Here is a 17,138-nt window from a genome sequence, read left to right on the forward strand (position 1 = left end):
GTCATGAGGACAATGGTTCTTGACGTTAGCTGCATATGAGAATCATCTGGGAAGATATTAAAAGTACTGATGTCTGGGTCCCACCCGCAGAGATTCTGATTTAACTCATTTAAGCTCTCCAAAGTTTAAGTAGCTAGAGTTAATAGAGCTTTACATATGAAAAAAGAAAACATTTAATCAAATTTCTTCTTAAATGAATTGCTGCAAACATCTGAATAAATAACTATTTTGGAGAAAGTAAATACCACACAGCATCTAATCCCCAACTCGCAAATCAGCTTCTGTGCCACAAAGGCCCCGCCCCTTCCCTTCCCTGACACGCCCCTCCAGTGAGGCCTAGCCCACGCCCATCGGTTGGCGCCGCGTCCCCCGTGTCTATTGGCCACGCCCTTTTTCCCTTATAGCTTCTTCTTCCTTTTCTACGGGGTCAACTTCCGGCGCGGAGTTTATCACGTGCCCGGAAATAGGAAGTGTTGGGGGAACGGCCGCTTCCGGTTCAACGCTTTATTGAGGGGCGCATCCAAGTGACCCCCATCCGGTCTCCGTTTTGGAAGACCCGCCTCGGCACAGCCGGGCCCAGTCCTTGCGGTAAGCCTTCGGCCGCGGCTGCCCGGTAGTCCTGGCGGGGGCGGACAGAAGAGCTGACAGACAGGCACCAGGGTCTAAGGCGGCTCCTCAATCCGGCTGCTGTCTCCACGCCTGGGGTCGGGCACCGCTCCCTCTGACCTTCCTTTCCCCGTTTGTCCTGGTAAGACGCAAAGGCTGGTCAGAGCATTCTCCAACCCCTCGTCCTCGGGTCTAGCAGAATGCGGAGCTGGGAGGGCAGCCCTCACGCGCCCCGTTACGGTTCCGCCCATCAGAACCAGATTTTATTTGTGCAAAATGACCCTGATCGTAAGCTCTTTGGTGTGAACCAGGAGAGGAGAGCGTGACAGTGCCTTCCTTCTTCTTCAAGTTCACATCCCGGCCCCCCACCCCCCGCCAAATCTCTTAAGTGTTTTTCTCTATTTCCGTGCACAGTTTTATCTTCTGGATGACAATGCTTCATGCACTAATATGTCTCAGCAGCATACAGGGCCCATCGCACACGGGCACTCACACTGACCAGCTATTTGTCACACAGTGTAGTGGTCCAACTGAGCTTAAGGAAATTCAACCAGTACAGAGTAAGCAGTGGCTGGCTGCCTTTGGTCAGACATGGGTTCTCAGACCTGGAAAACAATTTTAGAGGACCTCTAGGGATTTATTTACTGACTTTCAGAAAAGTACCGTAAAGACTGAAGAGTTAATCACTCGACTCTCAGGGTGTAAATGCCATAGAAGCACGCGGCTTCAGGTCTTCATAAACTTATCTGTCATGTTGACTGCTATAACCTAGAATAGCGTCTGGCACCTAATAAGCATCAGTATTTGCTGAATGAGTGAAGAGTCACATAGTGCTTTTCATTATGCCTAACTCCTTTATGATGTATGCCCAATCCTGCCTTGTTTGCCAACAACACTCAGTTGTTGCTTGTAGCCAGAGAGGGAGTATGTGGTAAATGTTGGTCCCTATTATTCGTTTGACCAGTTTTTACTATTCAGTTCTAATTACCTTAAGAGATATTTAAGTATCCACTAAACACAAAACTATGATGAATATCCCTCCCTTCTTTCTCTTTAAAAGAATTCTTGATATACAGAAGCTTATGATTTAATGAGCCCATTAGACGGCAGATGCTTGATTTGTTTAGCTAATGCGGCAAGAGCTGTAGAAATTTAGAGGAGAGATCACTTTGGATTAAGATCTTCATTGAATCAACTTCATGTAAATTATGAAGTGTAATTAGGGTTTGGATAGGGCGGAGATGATCTTCCTTACATGGAAAGTACCAAAGTAAAGATTTGACGTCAAAAATGAACAAGAGTGCTTGGAGTGCAATGTTTTGAGACCATTAGGAAAACGTTGAGTAAGAGTGTGATGTGATACAAACTGTCTTTTAAAATTATCTTGTTGTTCAGGGTTGTGGGACCTTGCGAAGAGATAACCAGATTTTGTAGAGTTAAGTAAAGTTGATGTGAACCTGGGTTAGTATATTTGCAGTGGGAAAAGAAAGGAATAAATTACATGTGGATGGGGTGAAATCGCAGAATGTGGTAGCAGATTTCATGTTGACAAGGGAATAGGGAAGCATATATGGTGGATTTTGAACCTGGACATTTGCTTATAGATATGAAAATTAGAAAAGGGGAATCTTGGAGGAGCTATACTGTCATGTTAGTTAATTTAGGCATTTATTAAATGCCTAGTTTGCCAAGTTCTAGAAATACAAAGATGATTAAGACATGGTCCTACTTTTAATAGGAGATAAAATACAGCTAGCTAGAAAATACAGTTCATAAATGCCATATTATCAGAATAGAAGGGAAATATTAGGGAGGTAGAAATTACTCTTTGCGCGGGGTGGCGGCAGGGAGGGGGCTGCTTTACAGAAGAGATGACATTTTAGCACAATCTTGAGGGATGAATTATAATTTCCTAGGGAGAAGAGAATTCTAGGAAAAGAAAATTGTTTAACAAAAGCCCAGAGATGGAAAAGTAAACTGGCCAGTGCCAATGTGGCTTGGGTTTAGGAAGAAATATAACGTAGTGTCTGGGCCCTACCACATATTAAGGGATTAGCAGCATGGACACTCTATAATAGGCAAAAAGGAGGATAGGTTGAGTGAAGGTGTGGAGAGATGGAGAAGCGAGCAATTGGGGAAAATTGCATTTCATCGCTTTTATATTCTCTGCAAGGTAGGTTGTTAAGTCATTTGCAGAGACGGAGAAGGCTAACCTCTAGAGCTGGGAACTGAAGGAGAGTAATAAGGATTTGCAACAACAGTCATGGGGAATGGAAAAAGGAATCATCAAATGAGGGATTAATTGCTGAGCAGCATTGAAAGTCTATCTTTCACTGGATGTAGATATTTGTAATGCATGCAATGAGCATGGATATGTGGCTTTTGAAAGCGGCATCTGGTAGTCCAAGAGAAGTGAAGAAAAGAATACAGTTTATGGAGATTGATAAAAACAAGATCAACTGGTCTACAAACAGGGTGAAATAATCGTAGGGGATAGTTTAGGTATAGGGAAATGAGCACTGTCTCCAGGCTAGGTTGGAAAAGAAGTAAACTTGGAGAGGCCAGATTAAGAGAACAGAAAGGAGGGCAGTGTCAGAAGACTAGAGGCTGAGATGAAGTGGAAGTGGGAAGATGTGAATTTTATGAGAAAAGCAATTTTTGAAATTGGAGCAGATATAGAAGTTTTACAGATTGAGTAAAATATTGGAAAGACCTGGTTTACAAAGTAGTCATTGTGCTATAAAAATGCACTGTAAATCATTTATTTAAAAATCATAATTTCTTCATTTTCCAATAGAAAGAAATAGTGTTTTAGAAGTTAGTGTCCTAGGCAAGCTCACATGTATGAAATACTACACATTTGCGTTGAAAAAATAGTAATATATATCCACACAAATATGTATATGAAAAATAAAATAGAGATTAAAAATTATTTTAACTTAAGTTGATGTTTGAAAAGATGCTGAGTTAGGTAAGATAAAGGAGATAAGTGGAAACCTATTTTTATAACAATTTTATTGAGATTACATATGATAAAGTTCACCCTTTTCAGTTATATAATATAGCGATTTTTGGCATATTCACAAGGTTGTACAACCATCATTACTATCTAGTTGAAAAGCATTGTCATCACCCCAAAAAAGAAACTCCATACCCATTAGCAGTCAATCCTCCTTTCCACCTTCCTCTCTAGCTCCTGAAAACCACTTATATTTCTGTATCTATGGATTTTCCTATTCTGGATATTTCATATAAATGGAATCATACAATACGTGGTCTTTTGTTTGCTTAGCATAATCTTATCAAGATTCATCAATACTGTAGCATGTTTCATTACTTCATTTCCTTTTTTTTTTTTTTTTTTTTGTAGCCGAATAATCCATTGTGTGGCTATTCCACATTTTACTTATATATCATTTGATGGACATTTCTGTTATTTCCATTTTTTGGCCATTGCAAATAGTGCTACCATGAACATTCATGTACAAATTTTTGTGTGGACTTATGTTTTCAGTTCTCCTGGGAGTGGAATTGTTGGATTGTAGGGTAGCCCATGTTTAACTTTATGAGGAGCCACTAAGCTGTTTTCCAAAGTGGCTGCACCATTTTACAATCCTGCCAGCAACGTACAAGAGTTCTGTTTCTTCTCATCTTCACCAACACTTATTATTTTCTATCATTTTTATTTTAACCACCCTTGTGAGTATAAAGTGGTTGACACCTCATTGTGGTTTTGATTTGCATTTCCTAGTGGCCAGTGATGTTAAGCATGTTTTCATGTGCTTATTGTCCATTTGTATATCTTTGGAAAAATGTCTATTCAGGTATTTTTTTCAATTTTTAATTGGGTTATTTGTCTTTTTATTGTTGAGTTGTAAGGGTTCTTTATGTAGAAAACTATTTAAAGATTGAGCAGGGAGTTGAAGATTTTTTTCTTAAATCTTGTGTGTGGGGGGGGTGTGTGTGTGTATACTCGGTGAGCATTTCCAAACATTTTAGATTTTGATAACACTGGTTCTCTAATTTTATTTCCAAACTTCCAGCTTTATATTTTTGTGATATAGGTGTATTCATATAGTAAATCGTTTTTCCTAGGCTTGTTAATCAAAAATCATTTTCAAATCATAAATTCAGAAGTATAAGGTGGAATGATGTTGAGAGTGAGCTTAATATCTATACTCCAAATTTTTCAGCTGAGAAAAGATGACAGCGATCAAGCATGCGTTACAAAGAGACATTTTTACACCAAATGATGAACGCCTGCTGAGCATTGTGAATGTCTGCAAAGCAGGAAAAAAGAAAAAGAACTGTTTTTTATGTGCCACAGGTGGGTATTTAGTAAGAAAGAGTACTTCTTTTGTATCCTTTTGTTATTTAGGAGATATTTCCTTTTGTTTTGAATATCCCAGTTGTCTCTATAATTGAACAAACTGTTGGGTCAACAAATTCCCACTTGGCTTTGACAGGCTGTTAATTGTTGCCAATCTGGTGGTAGTGAAATAGTATCTCATTGTGGTTTTAAATTGTATTTCCCTATAATGATGAGATTGAGCATCTTTTCATGAATTTCTTGGTCATTGCATTCTCTTGTCTATGAAATTTACCTGTTTAAGCCTTTTACTCACTTTTCTATTGTGTTGCTTGTCCTTTTACTGATTTGTACAAGTTCTTTCTATAATCTTTCTACAGTCTTTTGTTGGTTGTATGCATCCCAGGTAGTGGCTTGTCTTTTCACTTTTTATGATGCCTTTTAATGAAATTTATAATTTAAACTAAATGAAATTAATTAATCCTTTATGGCTTTCCCTTTTGGTGTCTTAAAGATCCTTCCCGGATATCTTTTGTACAGTCATAAAAATATTTTCCTAAATTCTAAAAGTTTTATAATTTTGTCTTTTACATTTTAGTCTTAGTTCACCTGTGTCGACATCTGTCGTGGTGTGTGTGAGCATTTCTGGTTATCATCTTATATCTTATTTTTATTTTGTTTTTGTTCTTTATTCCACCTAAATTTTAGAAACAACTTGTCAAGTTTCAGACTTTGTTGGGATTTTGATTGGAATTGTTTTGAACCTATAGTTCAATTTGGAGAGAACTTACATTTTTATTGTATTGAATCTTTTGTGTCGATGAACATGGTATACAGTTCTCTGTTTAGGCGTTTTATAACTTTTATGAGTTTCATCATTTTCTCTAAAGGTTTGGCATGTATATTGTTGGATTTATTCCTGGGTATTGATTTATTCTTAGATTTTATTTGATAGTCATGAAAGCTCTTTTTAACATTAATACATTTTAAAATCATATATTGTTAGAATTCTACAATGAATTGTTGGTGTTTTATATGGATATCTATCAATCTTGCCAAACTTTCTTATTAATTCCAATTATTTATAGACTCTTTGAAGGTAGTGATATTTTTCTTCCTTCCTTTATAGTCTTTATATCTTTTATTTATTTTTGTTGGTTTAGTTTCCTAGTTAGGACTATCCATCCAGGCTCCATCTCAAAGAGAATGACTTCATTTTTAAGCATGATATTTGGTAGAGGGTTTTTATAGCTATCCTTTACAGTATTAAGTAAGTTCCCTTCTATTCCTGATTTCTTCCAATTTTTTTAAAAAATCATGAATGGGTGTTGAATTTTATCAACTGCTTTTTATATCATTGATAGTATCATAAAATTTTCTCCCTTGTTAGTGTAGTGTATAATTGTACTTGGTTTTTCAAATGATAAATTGACTTTTTAGAATGACCTCACTCAATTATAATGTATCTGTATTAGGCCATTCTTGCATTGCTATAAAGAAATTATTAGGCCAGGAGTAGTGGCTCATTCCTGTAATTCCAGCACTGAGGGAAGCTGAGGTGGGCAGATGGCTGGAGCCCAGGAGTTTAAGACCAGCCTGGGCAACATAGTAAGACCTTTATATGTAAATATATTGTTGCTCTTTGAAATGCTATTTTGCTCTTTCAAGCCTCGCAGACTTTACATATGTCAATCATTCTTTAGATTTTTACCTCATACTTTTCTTTAAAACTGGTCTGAATTAATGTGTTATTAATATATCATTCCTTTATTTCTCAAGGAGTCTACTCTGATCCTCTAGTCTGACTGAGATGCTTCTATTAGGATTCTGTGCTTTCCTCAGTCAAAGCCCTTGTTGCAAAGTATTACACCTCTTTTAGTATCAGCTACTAGGCACCTGAAAGCTATACTTGCAAGGAGCAAAAGAAGAATGAGTGAAAGGAGTAATATTTCTAATAAAAGTGTGTGTTTTACTTAACAGTGACAACTGAACGCCCTGTGCAGGTTAAGGTGGTCAAAGTCAAGAAATCCGATAAGGGAGATTTCTACAAAAGGCAGATTGCATGGGCCCTTCGAGACCTTGCTGTGGTAGATGCCAAAGATGCTATCAAAGTAGGTTTTTCTCAGTTCTTTGACCTGTGTTCAGAAAGCATCTTGCATTTTATAACATGGTATTACGTATTCTAAGATGATCTAAAAACAAATTAATGTATATGTTTGTTTTCTTATTTTTTTGCTTTTTTTAAGCTATAATTATGTTTGTGCACAAGCTACATAAACTAGAGCAAAATAACCTTGACTGTATACATTTCTGTGTTTAGATTAAGTATAATTTGTATAAAATCTATACGTAGTATGGATTGTAAAGTGGTGTGTCATGAGTCTTTTTGCTTGTTTGTTTTTTTAGTCAAAATCATGTAACCAAAGTAATCCTTCCTTAGTCTTCATGAGTAAACATAGAATCACCAGCTGGGGCAGCCAGACTGGCCTTTCGAGGCCACCATGGCTTTGATGTTTGTGGATCAACAAAAAAACAGAAGTGATAGTGGGTTACATACCTTATTTTAAGGAATGTAAATAATAAGATCTATAAAGATATAAATCTTACACTTTATACATAAACCACACTCAAACTCCAAGAAAGTTGAATAATGTGATAATCACATTAAAGGACCACCTATATTCCTGACAGTTCAAGGCTTTTCACAGCAATACCCTTTTTTCAAAGCAATCAAGTAGGCCTCCTCTGATTAAATTAGGTGCTTCCTCCCCCCTCACCCTCTCTCACTCTGCCCTTCATCTTTCTCTGCAGCCCTAACACACCTACAGAGCACCAGGGAATACTTTGTACCACAACTGCTTGTACTGTCGGTGGGACTAATGTAATAGCAAGGCTTAACACTAGTGAAACTACAGGCGCTCTTTAGCTCTACAAATCTCATACATTTACTAAAAAGGCATAAAGTAAAAACAACAAAAACAAAAAAATTGCCTGTGTAAAGCAATCTGGTAAAATAAAATTCTGATTTTACCCTTACTTTGGTACAGACCTCCAAGGATCAAAACTCTGGACAAAATGACAGGTAGTTGAGTTGGGTGCAGAAAAATGAAGTAAGAACAATTTGAGGAGAGCCCTCTATATCTGTATAATTCAGATTTCTTCCAAATGTAAATCATGCCTTTTCTTTAAGTATTCTAGGCTTACTGGCCCTTTGCTTTATCCCTAAGGAGCACTCAGTGCTTACAAAAATGTGAAATGTATAAACAGGATTTGACAGAAATTTAGAAAGATGGAGATTGGAAGGAAAATTATAATGAGATGTTTAAAAAACAATTTAGTCCAGGCGTGGTGGCTCATGCCTGTAATCCTAACACTTTGGGAGGCTGAGGCTGGTGGATTGCCTGAGCTCAGGAGTTCAGGACCAGCCTGGGTAACACGTTGAAACCCTGTCTCTACTAAAATACAAAAAATTAGCCGGGCGTGGCAGCATGTGCCTGTAGTCCCAGCTACTTGGGAGGCTGAGGCAGGAGAATTGCTTGGACCTGGGAGGCAGAGGTTGCAGTGAGCCGAGATCGTGCCGCTGCACTCCAGCCTGGGCAACAGAGCGAGACTCCATCTCCACAAAAAAAAAAAAAAAAAAAAAAAAAAAAAGCACATTTTAATAAGTAATTTTTATTACCATGGGGAGGGATCAAGAGTGGAAACTTTTCTGGTTGGTTCTGTTTAAGACAAAACACCTTAAGGGCTTTTAAAAACTGCACCTTTATTAAGAACCATTTTTCCCTTCAGTAGTTTTGCACTTCATAACCCTGTTGACTTGCATAATTCAGTAACATTGCTGAATGCTTGTTTGAATGCATTTTCACAGCTGACGCCTCTTGCCAACTTGCTTAATGGATTTTTTTTTTTCATTTTATGTACGCACCTTGGTGTGTGTACACTATATATGGATATAAAACATAAAATTTTTATACATAACTTAACATTAGCCATTTTGTATCACACATTGATTTGTGTGAGTGTTGCCACTAGCGCACTCAGCTTCTTTTATGGTATTATGGGAAATATTCCCAGGGAAGAGATTATTTCCCATCAAGTTTCATATTAGTTGCCAATATTCCTATTGTATTTTTTTAAGTAATAATGCAATTACCTTTTCATTGTAAATGCAGGTTTTAAATTTTTGACGCTTTAATTCTGTTTATTAAACTATACGTTGAACTAATTAGTAGTTCCATGCTGCTGTAATATGATTGTTGTACCAAAGGTCAAGTCCTGATTCCTAAGAGATTCCAATTCTTCACAGTAAAAATCTGATTTAACTTCCCTTATTTTAATGTATTTATATTTCCCCCAAATAACACTTTAAATGAATCAAATATATTATTATTCTTTTATCCTGTAGAACATTAAGAATATTTTAGCCTATTTTTTAATTCCTTGGATGTGAAGTATACATCCATAAGTTTGTTTGTTTGTTTGCTTGTTTGTTTTGAGACAGGGTCTCACACTGCCACCCAGGCTGGAGTGCGGTGGCACAATCTTGGCTCACTGCAGCCTCCACCTTCCAGGCTCAAGCCATCCTCCCACCTCAGCCTCCCAAGTAGCTGGGACTACAGGTACATGCCACTACACCTGGCTAATTTTTGTGTTTTTTGTAGAGAAGGGCTTTGCCATGTTGCCCAGGTTGGTCTCAAATTCCTGGGTTCAAGCAATCTACCCACCTCGGCCTCCCAAAGTGCTAGGATTACAGGTGTGAGCCACCAAGCCCAACCTGGTTTTTTATATAATAGTCAAGTAGTTCTGTTCATTCAAGGGAGAAATATTAGCCTGGCGTGGATTATTGCTGTAACGTGGCTTAAGAGACTTGTAGAAAGTATAGTGTAATTCTCTCAGATTGGTTGAGCTTCTTTGTCGCATGAAAGAACTTTCAGCCAGGAACAGGGCTCATGCCTGTAATGCCAGCACTTTGGGAGGCCGAAGCAGGAGGATCAACTGGGTAACATGGGGATATCTTGTCTCTACACAAAAATTTTAAAAATTAGGCATGCTGGTATGTGTCTATGGGCCCAGCTACTCAGGAGGCTGAGGCGGGAGGTTTGCCTGAGCCCAGGAGGTCGAGGCTGCAGTGAACCATGACTGCACCACTGCATTGTAGCCTTGGCAACAAAATGAGACCCTGTCTCAAAAAAATAAACTTTAAGACCAGCAGCACTTTTAGCTTTTGAGATATCTTTGATCATTCCTTATTTTCTAAATAGTAAATAATTAGGAGCAATCTCTGCTTTTCACCTCACTTGTTCTTAGAAAGTACACCGTACACCAGGATATACACTGCATTTTTCTCAAGTTTTATGCTTAGAAAATATAGTCCTTATTAGGGAGTTAATGTCCAATTACGGTTTTGAATAGTAGTACATTATTAAAGAAAATTTATAACTAAAACTCAGTAGGCAATTTAAAAAGAAAAATTAGATCCATGTCAAAGCTAAAGACCATTGTAGTCTTACTGATGAGGAAGCTAAGCCACAAAGCCATCAATACATCATCCTATACTTCTGCTCATAGACCTAAAGGGCATAGGAAGAAAATGACCACAACAGTATGTTGTTTTTTCATCCAGCTTCTATGGGGTGGTCAACTTTTTGCTATAAATTGAATTCTCCAAACCCTTTTCTTCCAGTTGCTTAGCTGATTTTTAATACCCTTTATTTTCCAAAAACAGCAGAAATTCCTTTTTTTAATGTAGATTTTACATTAACAATGTAAAAGGATGTGATCAAAAATAATATCTTTTGTGTATTTTTATTTTAGGAAAATCCTGAATTTGATTTACACTTTGAAAAAATATATAAATGGGTTGCCAGCAGCACTGCTGAAAAGAATGCATTTATTTCATGCATTTGGAAGTTGAATCAGCGATATCTCCGGAAGAAAATTGATTTTGTCAATGTTAGCTCACAGCTTTTGGAAGGTAAAGTTAAATAAAAATGTATATGTAAAAATCAATTATATCTTTAAGTGAATATATAATTTGACATCATTCAAGTTAATTAAAATACTGAATTATCTTATTGTAAAAGAACTTTAAAATAATTTCTCTTATTGCAGAAATTATGCTTTATTGTAGAATCTTAATACATTATGATAAATAAATAAAAACCACTTATTCTTCAGCGATAACTACTATTAGCACTTTGTTAGATATTCGTCTAGTCTTTTTCCTGTGCATAAACACCTTTTTAAGATAAAGAAATTTACATTACATTTTTTAACATACTTTTCCACGTATGCATCATGAACATTTTTCATGTTACTGAATACTTACCCCAACATTATTTTCAGTGGCACCACAGTATCTTATTATATGGATATACCATGTTATTTAACTAATCATTTATTTTTAATTTTCCAATCGTTGCTTCTTTTAAACAGCTCTGGGACAAATATCCTTGTAGCAGTAATTTTTGTACAGAGGGTAGATGTAGTGGTTAAGAACATAGCTCTGGAGTCAGACTTCTTGGGTTCAAATCCTGGCTTTGCCATTAACTAGCTGTATGACTTTGCATTGATACTTACTCTCTATGTTTCGGTTTCCCTTATCTCAGAACTAGAGATAATAATAGTATCTACCTCATAGGCTTGTTATGAGGATTAAATTACTTAATATATGAACATAGTAAGAACAGTGCCAGGTACATAGTAAGTGCTCAGTAAATATTAGCTATTATTATGTTACCAGTATAAAATCCTTAGACATGAAGTTTATTAGAATATTTTTGATCAGTATATCTTCAGGAATGTTACTGTGCATCGTTTTGTGTTATAAGACAAAAACTCTGCCGTTAATTAGTGAAAATATACAATGAGATTTTCTCTACTTTTAAAATTTCTTTCCTAAAGATATAAACATTGTAAGATAGCACTTAGTAATTAGTGAGTCTGCTGCTGATTTTAGGCTTAATGCTTGGCACTGGCAGAGACAAGTCACATCTGTCAGGCACCAGTAGTGCTGGTCTTATGTAGGAATCCCCAGGGTTGCCATCTGACCTGCACTAGTCCCCAACATCTTGGTAATTGAGTGTGTTGAGGGAATGACCTTCAAGAAATTTATGGTAACTTTTCATGCCTTGAATTGTGGTTTAATTTGCTTTGAATGGCTTTTATTTTTTTTTTTACCATTTCAGGGTTGAACATTCTGATGAGTCAGTGATTCAGTGATTCACAAGCTTGCTGTTCTGTCTTCAAATATTATGCATTTCCAGATGTTATTTATTGTGTAAGATGATTTGAAACCAGTTTATTTTAGGACAATCATATAGAAAAATACATAACCTACCTGGATCTGTCTCATTAAGAAATATTACCAAAATCAGTGAGAAGAGTAGTACTGTTTTTGAAAATGAAGTGTCTAACATAAAAAAAAAAAGGTATTTAATTTTTTAGGCCCTAAAACAAGAGTATAGACATGTTCGTGTTTGCAAACATTAACCATAATTGAGATTGATTTTAAGAATACTGAGAAGATCCTTAAGGATCTCATTTTGAAAATCACTTGCTATCCATCAATAACTCTTGCTTTGGTTTAGTGGAGTTCAGGGAATAGCTTTATTAATGTCTACAAACTTGTTTTATGAGCCTTGAAATCACAGCCTTTAATTCCCATTAAAAAAAAAATGTCTCTAAGTTTTGGGTAATGTTAGAAAAGAAATAAAAAATTATTACCATCCCCATTTAAGAGCTCAATAGTTAAGTAAGACTGTTTTGATTATAAATGCTAGCAGTGGCAACTTGGTAGTTTTTATTGTTGACAATTGAATATGTAAGTTAAATAATGGGGCTCCTCAGCAGAATAAGGTTTGTAAAAGAGGACTTTTCAGCAGTTGAAGTAGAGTGAAGCTTTTATTTGGCTGCCTTTTTCATTCTTTTACTTGCAACCAGCTTTAAAAAAAAAAAATCTTTGACTTGAATCCTTAAATGCCAGCTTGAACTGTTATTTTGTGTGATTTTTTACTTGCCTCAATCTTGTCCTTTCTTACCGTGTTTTGTGACTAATCCTTTGTGAGGGAGTGTCTGGGTGAAGCTTTCAGGCCTTGAGTAATATAACTAGACTAAATGCATGAGTCACAACTGACCTAAATATAATCCCCAGGAAATGATTAGTTTCCCAGGTTTCTCCTCTAAGGATTAGTTAGTACTGTTTCTTAAAAGACTAAGAGAAAATAGAAAGATAAATATATTTGTAGTCACTATCAGAAAGTGAGTAAGAAGAATGAACACTGCAAATTTAACTTCTTATGAATCTTTCCACTTTGTAGTTGATTTGGCTGTCTTTTGAACTTTAATTTAACATGAAGTTCAAATGAGATACGGGTAGTATTTTAAAATTTAAGCCTGTTTACTTTTCTACCCAGCTAATATTCTTTGCTTACTTTCCTCTGCTTTTTTCATACCTTTTTACTCTCCAGAACTGCCTAAAGTTACAGAAGGTGCGTAACACCTTTTCTTCTTCTATTCCATATGTTTTTATTAGTTGCCATTGTTGTACACCGTTGGTTGTATATTTTATGAAATTATGTACTGGGACAAATTTATTTTAAAAATCTACATAGTAATAAAATTAATGATAGTGTTTATTATTGGTTTTCAAAGGACATATCATTAGAAAATACTTCTGAAGCAGTTAATTATAATCATGTAAAGTATTTGTTTAAGTCTACTTGTTTAAGGACCTGTACAGAATGATTTGGGCAGTCCCTGCCCCCTAGTTGCTAATAAGCGGTCACACGTGACAGTGGAACTTTTTCCGCAGTGAACTAAATGGACTCATTGAAAGTACAAGGAGTTCGGTAATATCTCTCTAAGAAACTTATATACTGAAATCTGTAATTGCCTGTACCAAAAGTTTTAGTCTTCTTTTTTTTATGGGATGTTATCTAAATCTGCCTAATTTATTACCATTCTTAAGAGTAAATCTTGTGTTACTTCAAATTAGCTGGTTTTTGTTCTGGGACAAATTAACGTGTTTCAGGTTATGCTGAATGTAAATATTCATTTTCCTATAAAATAATGAATACTAAAAGCATCCAGAGTTTGTAATTTAAATCATGCCCCATTAAGTCTATGAAATTGCCAACTTTATTTAGAGTGGTAAAATAACATCTTAGGAGTTAAAAATTATTTCTTTCATTTTACCTCTCTTAACCTCAAGCTTTATATACAGGGTTCACATGCTAGTGTATTTCCTCCAAAAAAAAAATGAACCGAAACATCTAGAAAGCATTTCAAATTTGACCTCTTGGTCTTTTGTTATAAAGCTTGAAGCCTGTTTAACTTTTTATAATTTCAAACAGCCATGTTGTTGTTGCTCTTACATTAGAGTTATTGAGAAAGCTTCTGTAACTTATCTTTAGAAATGTTATCAATGCCTGTGAAATTTTTTTAAACAAAGAAATGGAAAATTCAGTTAATATTCTAGTGACCAAAATAAATTATAGATTATAGATGCATTTTTCATTTTAATTAAAAATTATTTGGCAAAAATATACATACCGAAGATGAAAGTAACAAAAGTAACAAAAGAAAAATTTCACCTGGGAATAAAAGGAAAGAAAATTGTTTTTGTGTGTACTGAATTCATAGTCATTGTTTTGTTAGAGCAACAGCCACATCAGGTACGAAAAAATGTTTAGGTTTGTTTCCACCGGTTTTTGTGTTTTGTTTTTACATTTTAGCTTAATTGTATTTTGGGAAATTGTGGTGAAAGCCTGTTGTAACACTTGTAAGTTAGTGCATTACACTGCATGCTTTTTATTTATTTTTTAAGACTTTATTTCATTAACATATGAAATTTATAAAAATAAAGTTTGATTTTTTCATATGGTTTGAATCATTCTTTCCTCTTTTTCAGCTGCTAAATGTGACCTGTGTTTATAACTATACCTAGCTATATGTATTATGTTACAGTCTTTTCTACTTTTTTGACTATTTTACTTTGAATTTTTACGCTCTTTAAGAATCTGTTCCAAGTGGAGAAAATCAGAGTGTGACAGGAGGTGATGAAGAAGTAGTAGATGAATACCAAGAGTTAAATGCAAGAGAAGAACAGGATATTGAAATAATGATGGAAGGCTGTGAATATGCAATCTCGAATGCAGAAGCCTTTGCAGAAAAATTGTCCAGAGAGCTGCAGGTGCTAGATGGGGTAAGACTTTCTTGAAATCTATGAATAAGTGATGTATAGTGGATTGAGAAGGCTAATGATGTTCATACTGTGCTACCTCAGCATTTAAGCCTTTATAGTGTGTTATTGCCATCTTTATCTATAAGCACGTTACCAGCTACCATCAGTCTTTTACTGTTCTTGTTCAAAAGATGAACTATTCCTATTAAGCCAATGAAGACAGTTGGCTGAGATGCTGGATTTGGAGAGGTTCTTGATATGAGGTGATGAAGTAAAACGTAGGCCAGAGAACATCTTGGAAGTTGATTCACTCAGCCTCTGAAACATGTCGGAATAGTTCAGTGCCAAAGAATAGCATTTGTGTGTGTGTGTGTGTGTGTGTGTGGTTTGAAAAAAATAGGGATGAAGTATGAAAAGAGAAATGTGGCTAAAATATGTGAAACATTTACCAAAGAAGAGTGGAGGGAGTGTGGTGAAAACAGGAGAGCCAGAGAAAGAGATCTGTGACTTCTCTGCTAAAATGTTTTAGAATAGAGCTTTTTGTTTTGTATGCAGTTTTTGAGTGTAATTCAAATGCACAGCACCTGCTGGGTGCAGTGATTCACAGCTGTAATCTCAACACTTTGGGAGTCTGAGGTGAGCAGATCACCTGAGGTCAGGAATTTGAGACGAGCCTGGCCAACATGGCAAAACCCCATCTCTACTTAAAAAAAAAAAAAAAAAAATTAGCCAGACATGGTGGCATGTTGCTGTGGTCCCAGCTACTCGGGAGGCTGAGGCACAAGAATCGCTTGAACCTGGAAGACCGAGGTTGCCGTGAACTGAGATCGTGCCACTGCACTCCAGCCTGGGTGACAGAGTGACACTGTCTCAAAACAAAACAAAACAGAACAAAACAAAAAAATCAAATGCACAGCATCTCTTATGCTAGAATAGTCTAAAATCATTTGGGTTTGTTCTGGTTTTAAGAAAAGGTAAGCATTTAAGAAATCCCTCAGAGGATAAGGAACATTTTAAAGACTTAAATTTTAGTGTTATATACGTGAAAGGTACAGAAGTTATGGGGTCTGACTCAGGCCCAGAGAGATTATATAAATAGTCCAAGCTTACAAGTTTACAGAGCTCACTGAAAGCAAAGCCTAGAAATGATTTTAAGATGTTAAGAAAGAAATTATCCTGGGCAGATTCAAACGCCAGCTCTGTTAAGAGATGTCAGTGTGTCAGTGGCTTCTGAGCCCTGCTGACTCTTAAAGTTGTATTGCACTTATATTTTATTTACTGTGAATAGTGTATAAATAACGTGTGAAACCACAGCATCAGCTGTACAATGATATTCTTTAAATTTCTGGTCCAGGTTTTTCATCATACCATGTTACTTGCCTTTTTAATATGGCTTAGTGATTTATATTTTTTGTTCTAATTAATATTGTATATATGTTCCAAGTCAGCATATTGCTTTGCAGTTTAATTTTGGATTTGGCAGTTTCCTTATTTCAGGGAATTCAGAATCAATAGTTAGAATCATTTAGAAAATAGTGATGAGGGGATGATGGTTTGTTACTGCTTTGCCTGGGGAAGAAGAAAAACAGAGTTGCAAATGAAAGAGAAAAGAAAAAAGATGATAGAAGGAGCTATCTATCAGCCATATGCTCTTCTACGTCCTGTTACTAGTTCCCTTCATACTACAGTTATAAATTAGTTTCATGTGTCCTTCGGAGTCTGGTATACCACCGCTGCTTTCTCAACTAAGATATCACATAGGTGATTATGCTCTTATTTAGTGTTTCACATAGATGTTAAGAAAATTTCTAACTGGTAGAATTGGAGGAAATGTTAGAGATAACATGGCCTAATGCCTCCTAAATGTATAGAAATGAGAATGTGCCATTACTGATGATACATTCTGGCACTGTACTTGTGCATTCTGGAACCTTACTTGTGCAGTCTGTGGAAGTATAAAATCCTAAGGCATGTGTATCAATTTAACATTGATAGGCCGGGCGCGGTGGCTCAAGCCTGTAATCCCAGCACTTTGGGAGG

General features: G+C 36.1%; 1 protein-coding gene across 11 annotated transcripts in view; it reads left to right on the top strand.

Moving 5' to 3' along the window:
- The first annotated feature begins 439 nt into the window (after nucleotides 1-439).
- Nucleotides 440-17,138, top strand: part of LOC105463632 (exocyst complex component 1) — a 53,001-nt gene continuing 36,302 nt past the window's right edge. For 4 of the 11 annotated variants that reach the window (XM_071093383.1, XM_071093387.1, XM_071093388.1 and 1 more), the window contains exons 1-6: nucleotides 452-748; nucleotides 4,800-4,933; nucleotides 6,896-7,026; nucleotides 10,730-10,889; nucleotides 13,384-13,404; nucleotides 14,932-15,119. In XM_071093383.1, the coding sequence (XP_070949484.1) occupies nucleotides 4,810-4,933; nucleotides 6,896-7,026; nucleotides 10,730-10,889; nucleotides 13,384-13,404; nucleotides 14,932-15,119 (624 nt within the window). In that variant the 5' untranslated portion in view covers nucleotides 452-748; nucleotides 4,800-4,809. Of the gene's footprint in view, nucleotides 749-4,799; nucleotides 4,934-6,895; nucleotides 7,027-10,729; nucleotides 10,890-13,383; nucleotides 13,405-14,931; nucleotides 15,120-17,138 lie in introns of all 11 variants that reach the window. The other 7 variants (XM_071093386.1, XM_071093390.1, XM_071093393.1 and 4 more) reach the window with 5 other exon arrangements.

The sequence above is a fragment of the Macaca nemestrina genome, chromosome 3 (genome assembly GCF_043159975.1).
Source record: "Macaca nemestrina isolate mMacNem1 chromosome 3, mMacNem.hap1, whole genome shotgun sequence".
Classification (NCBI taxonomy): domain Eukaryota; kingdom Metazoa; phylum Chordata; class Mammalia; order Primates; family Cercopithecidae; genus Macaca; species Macaca nemestrina.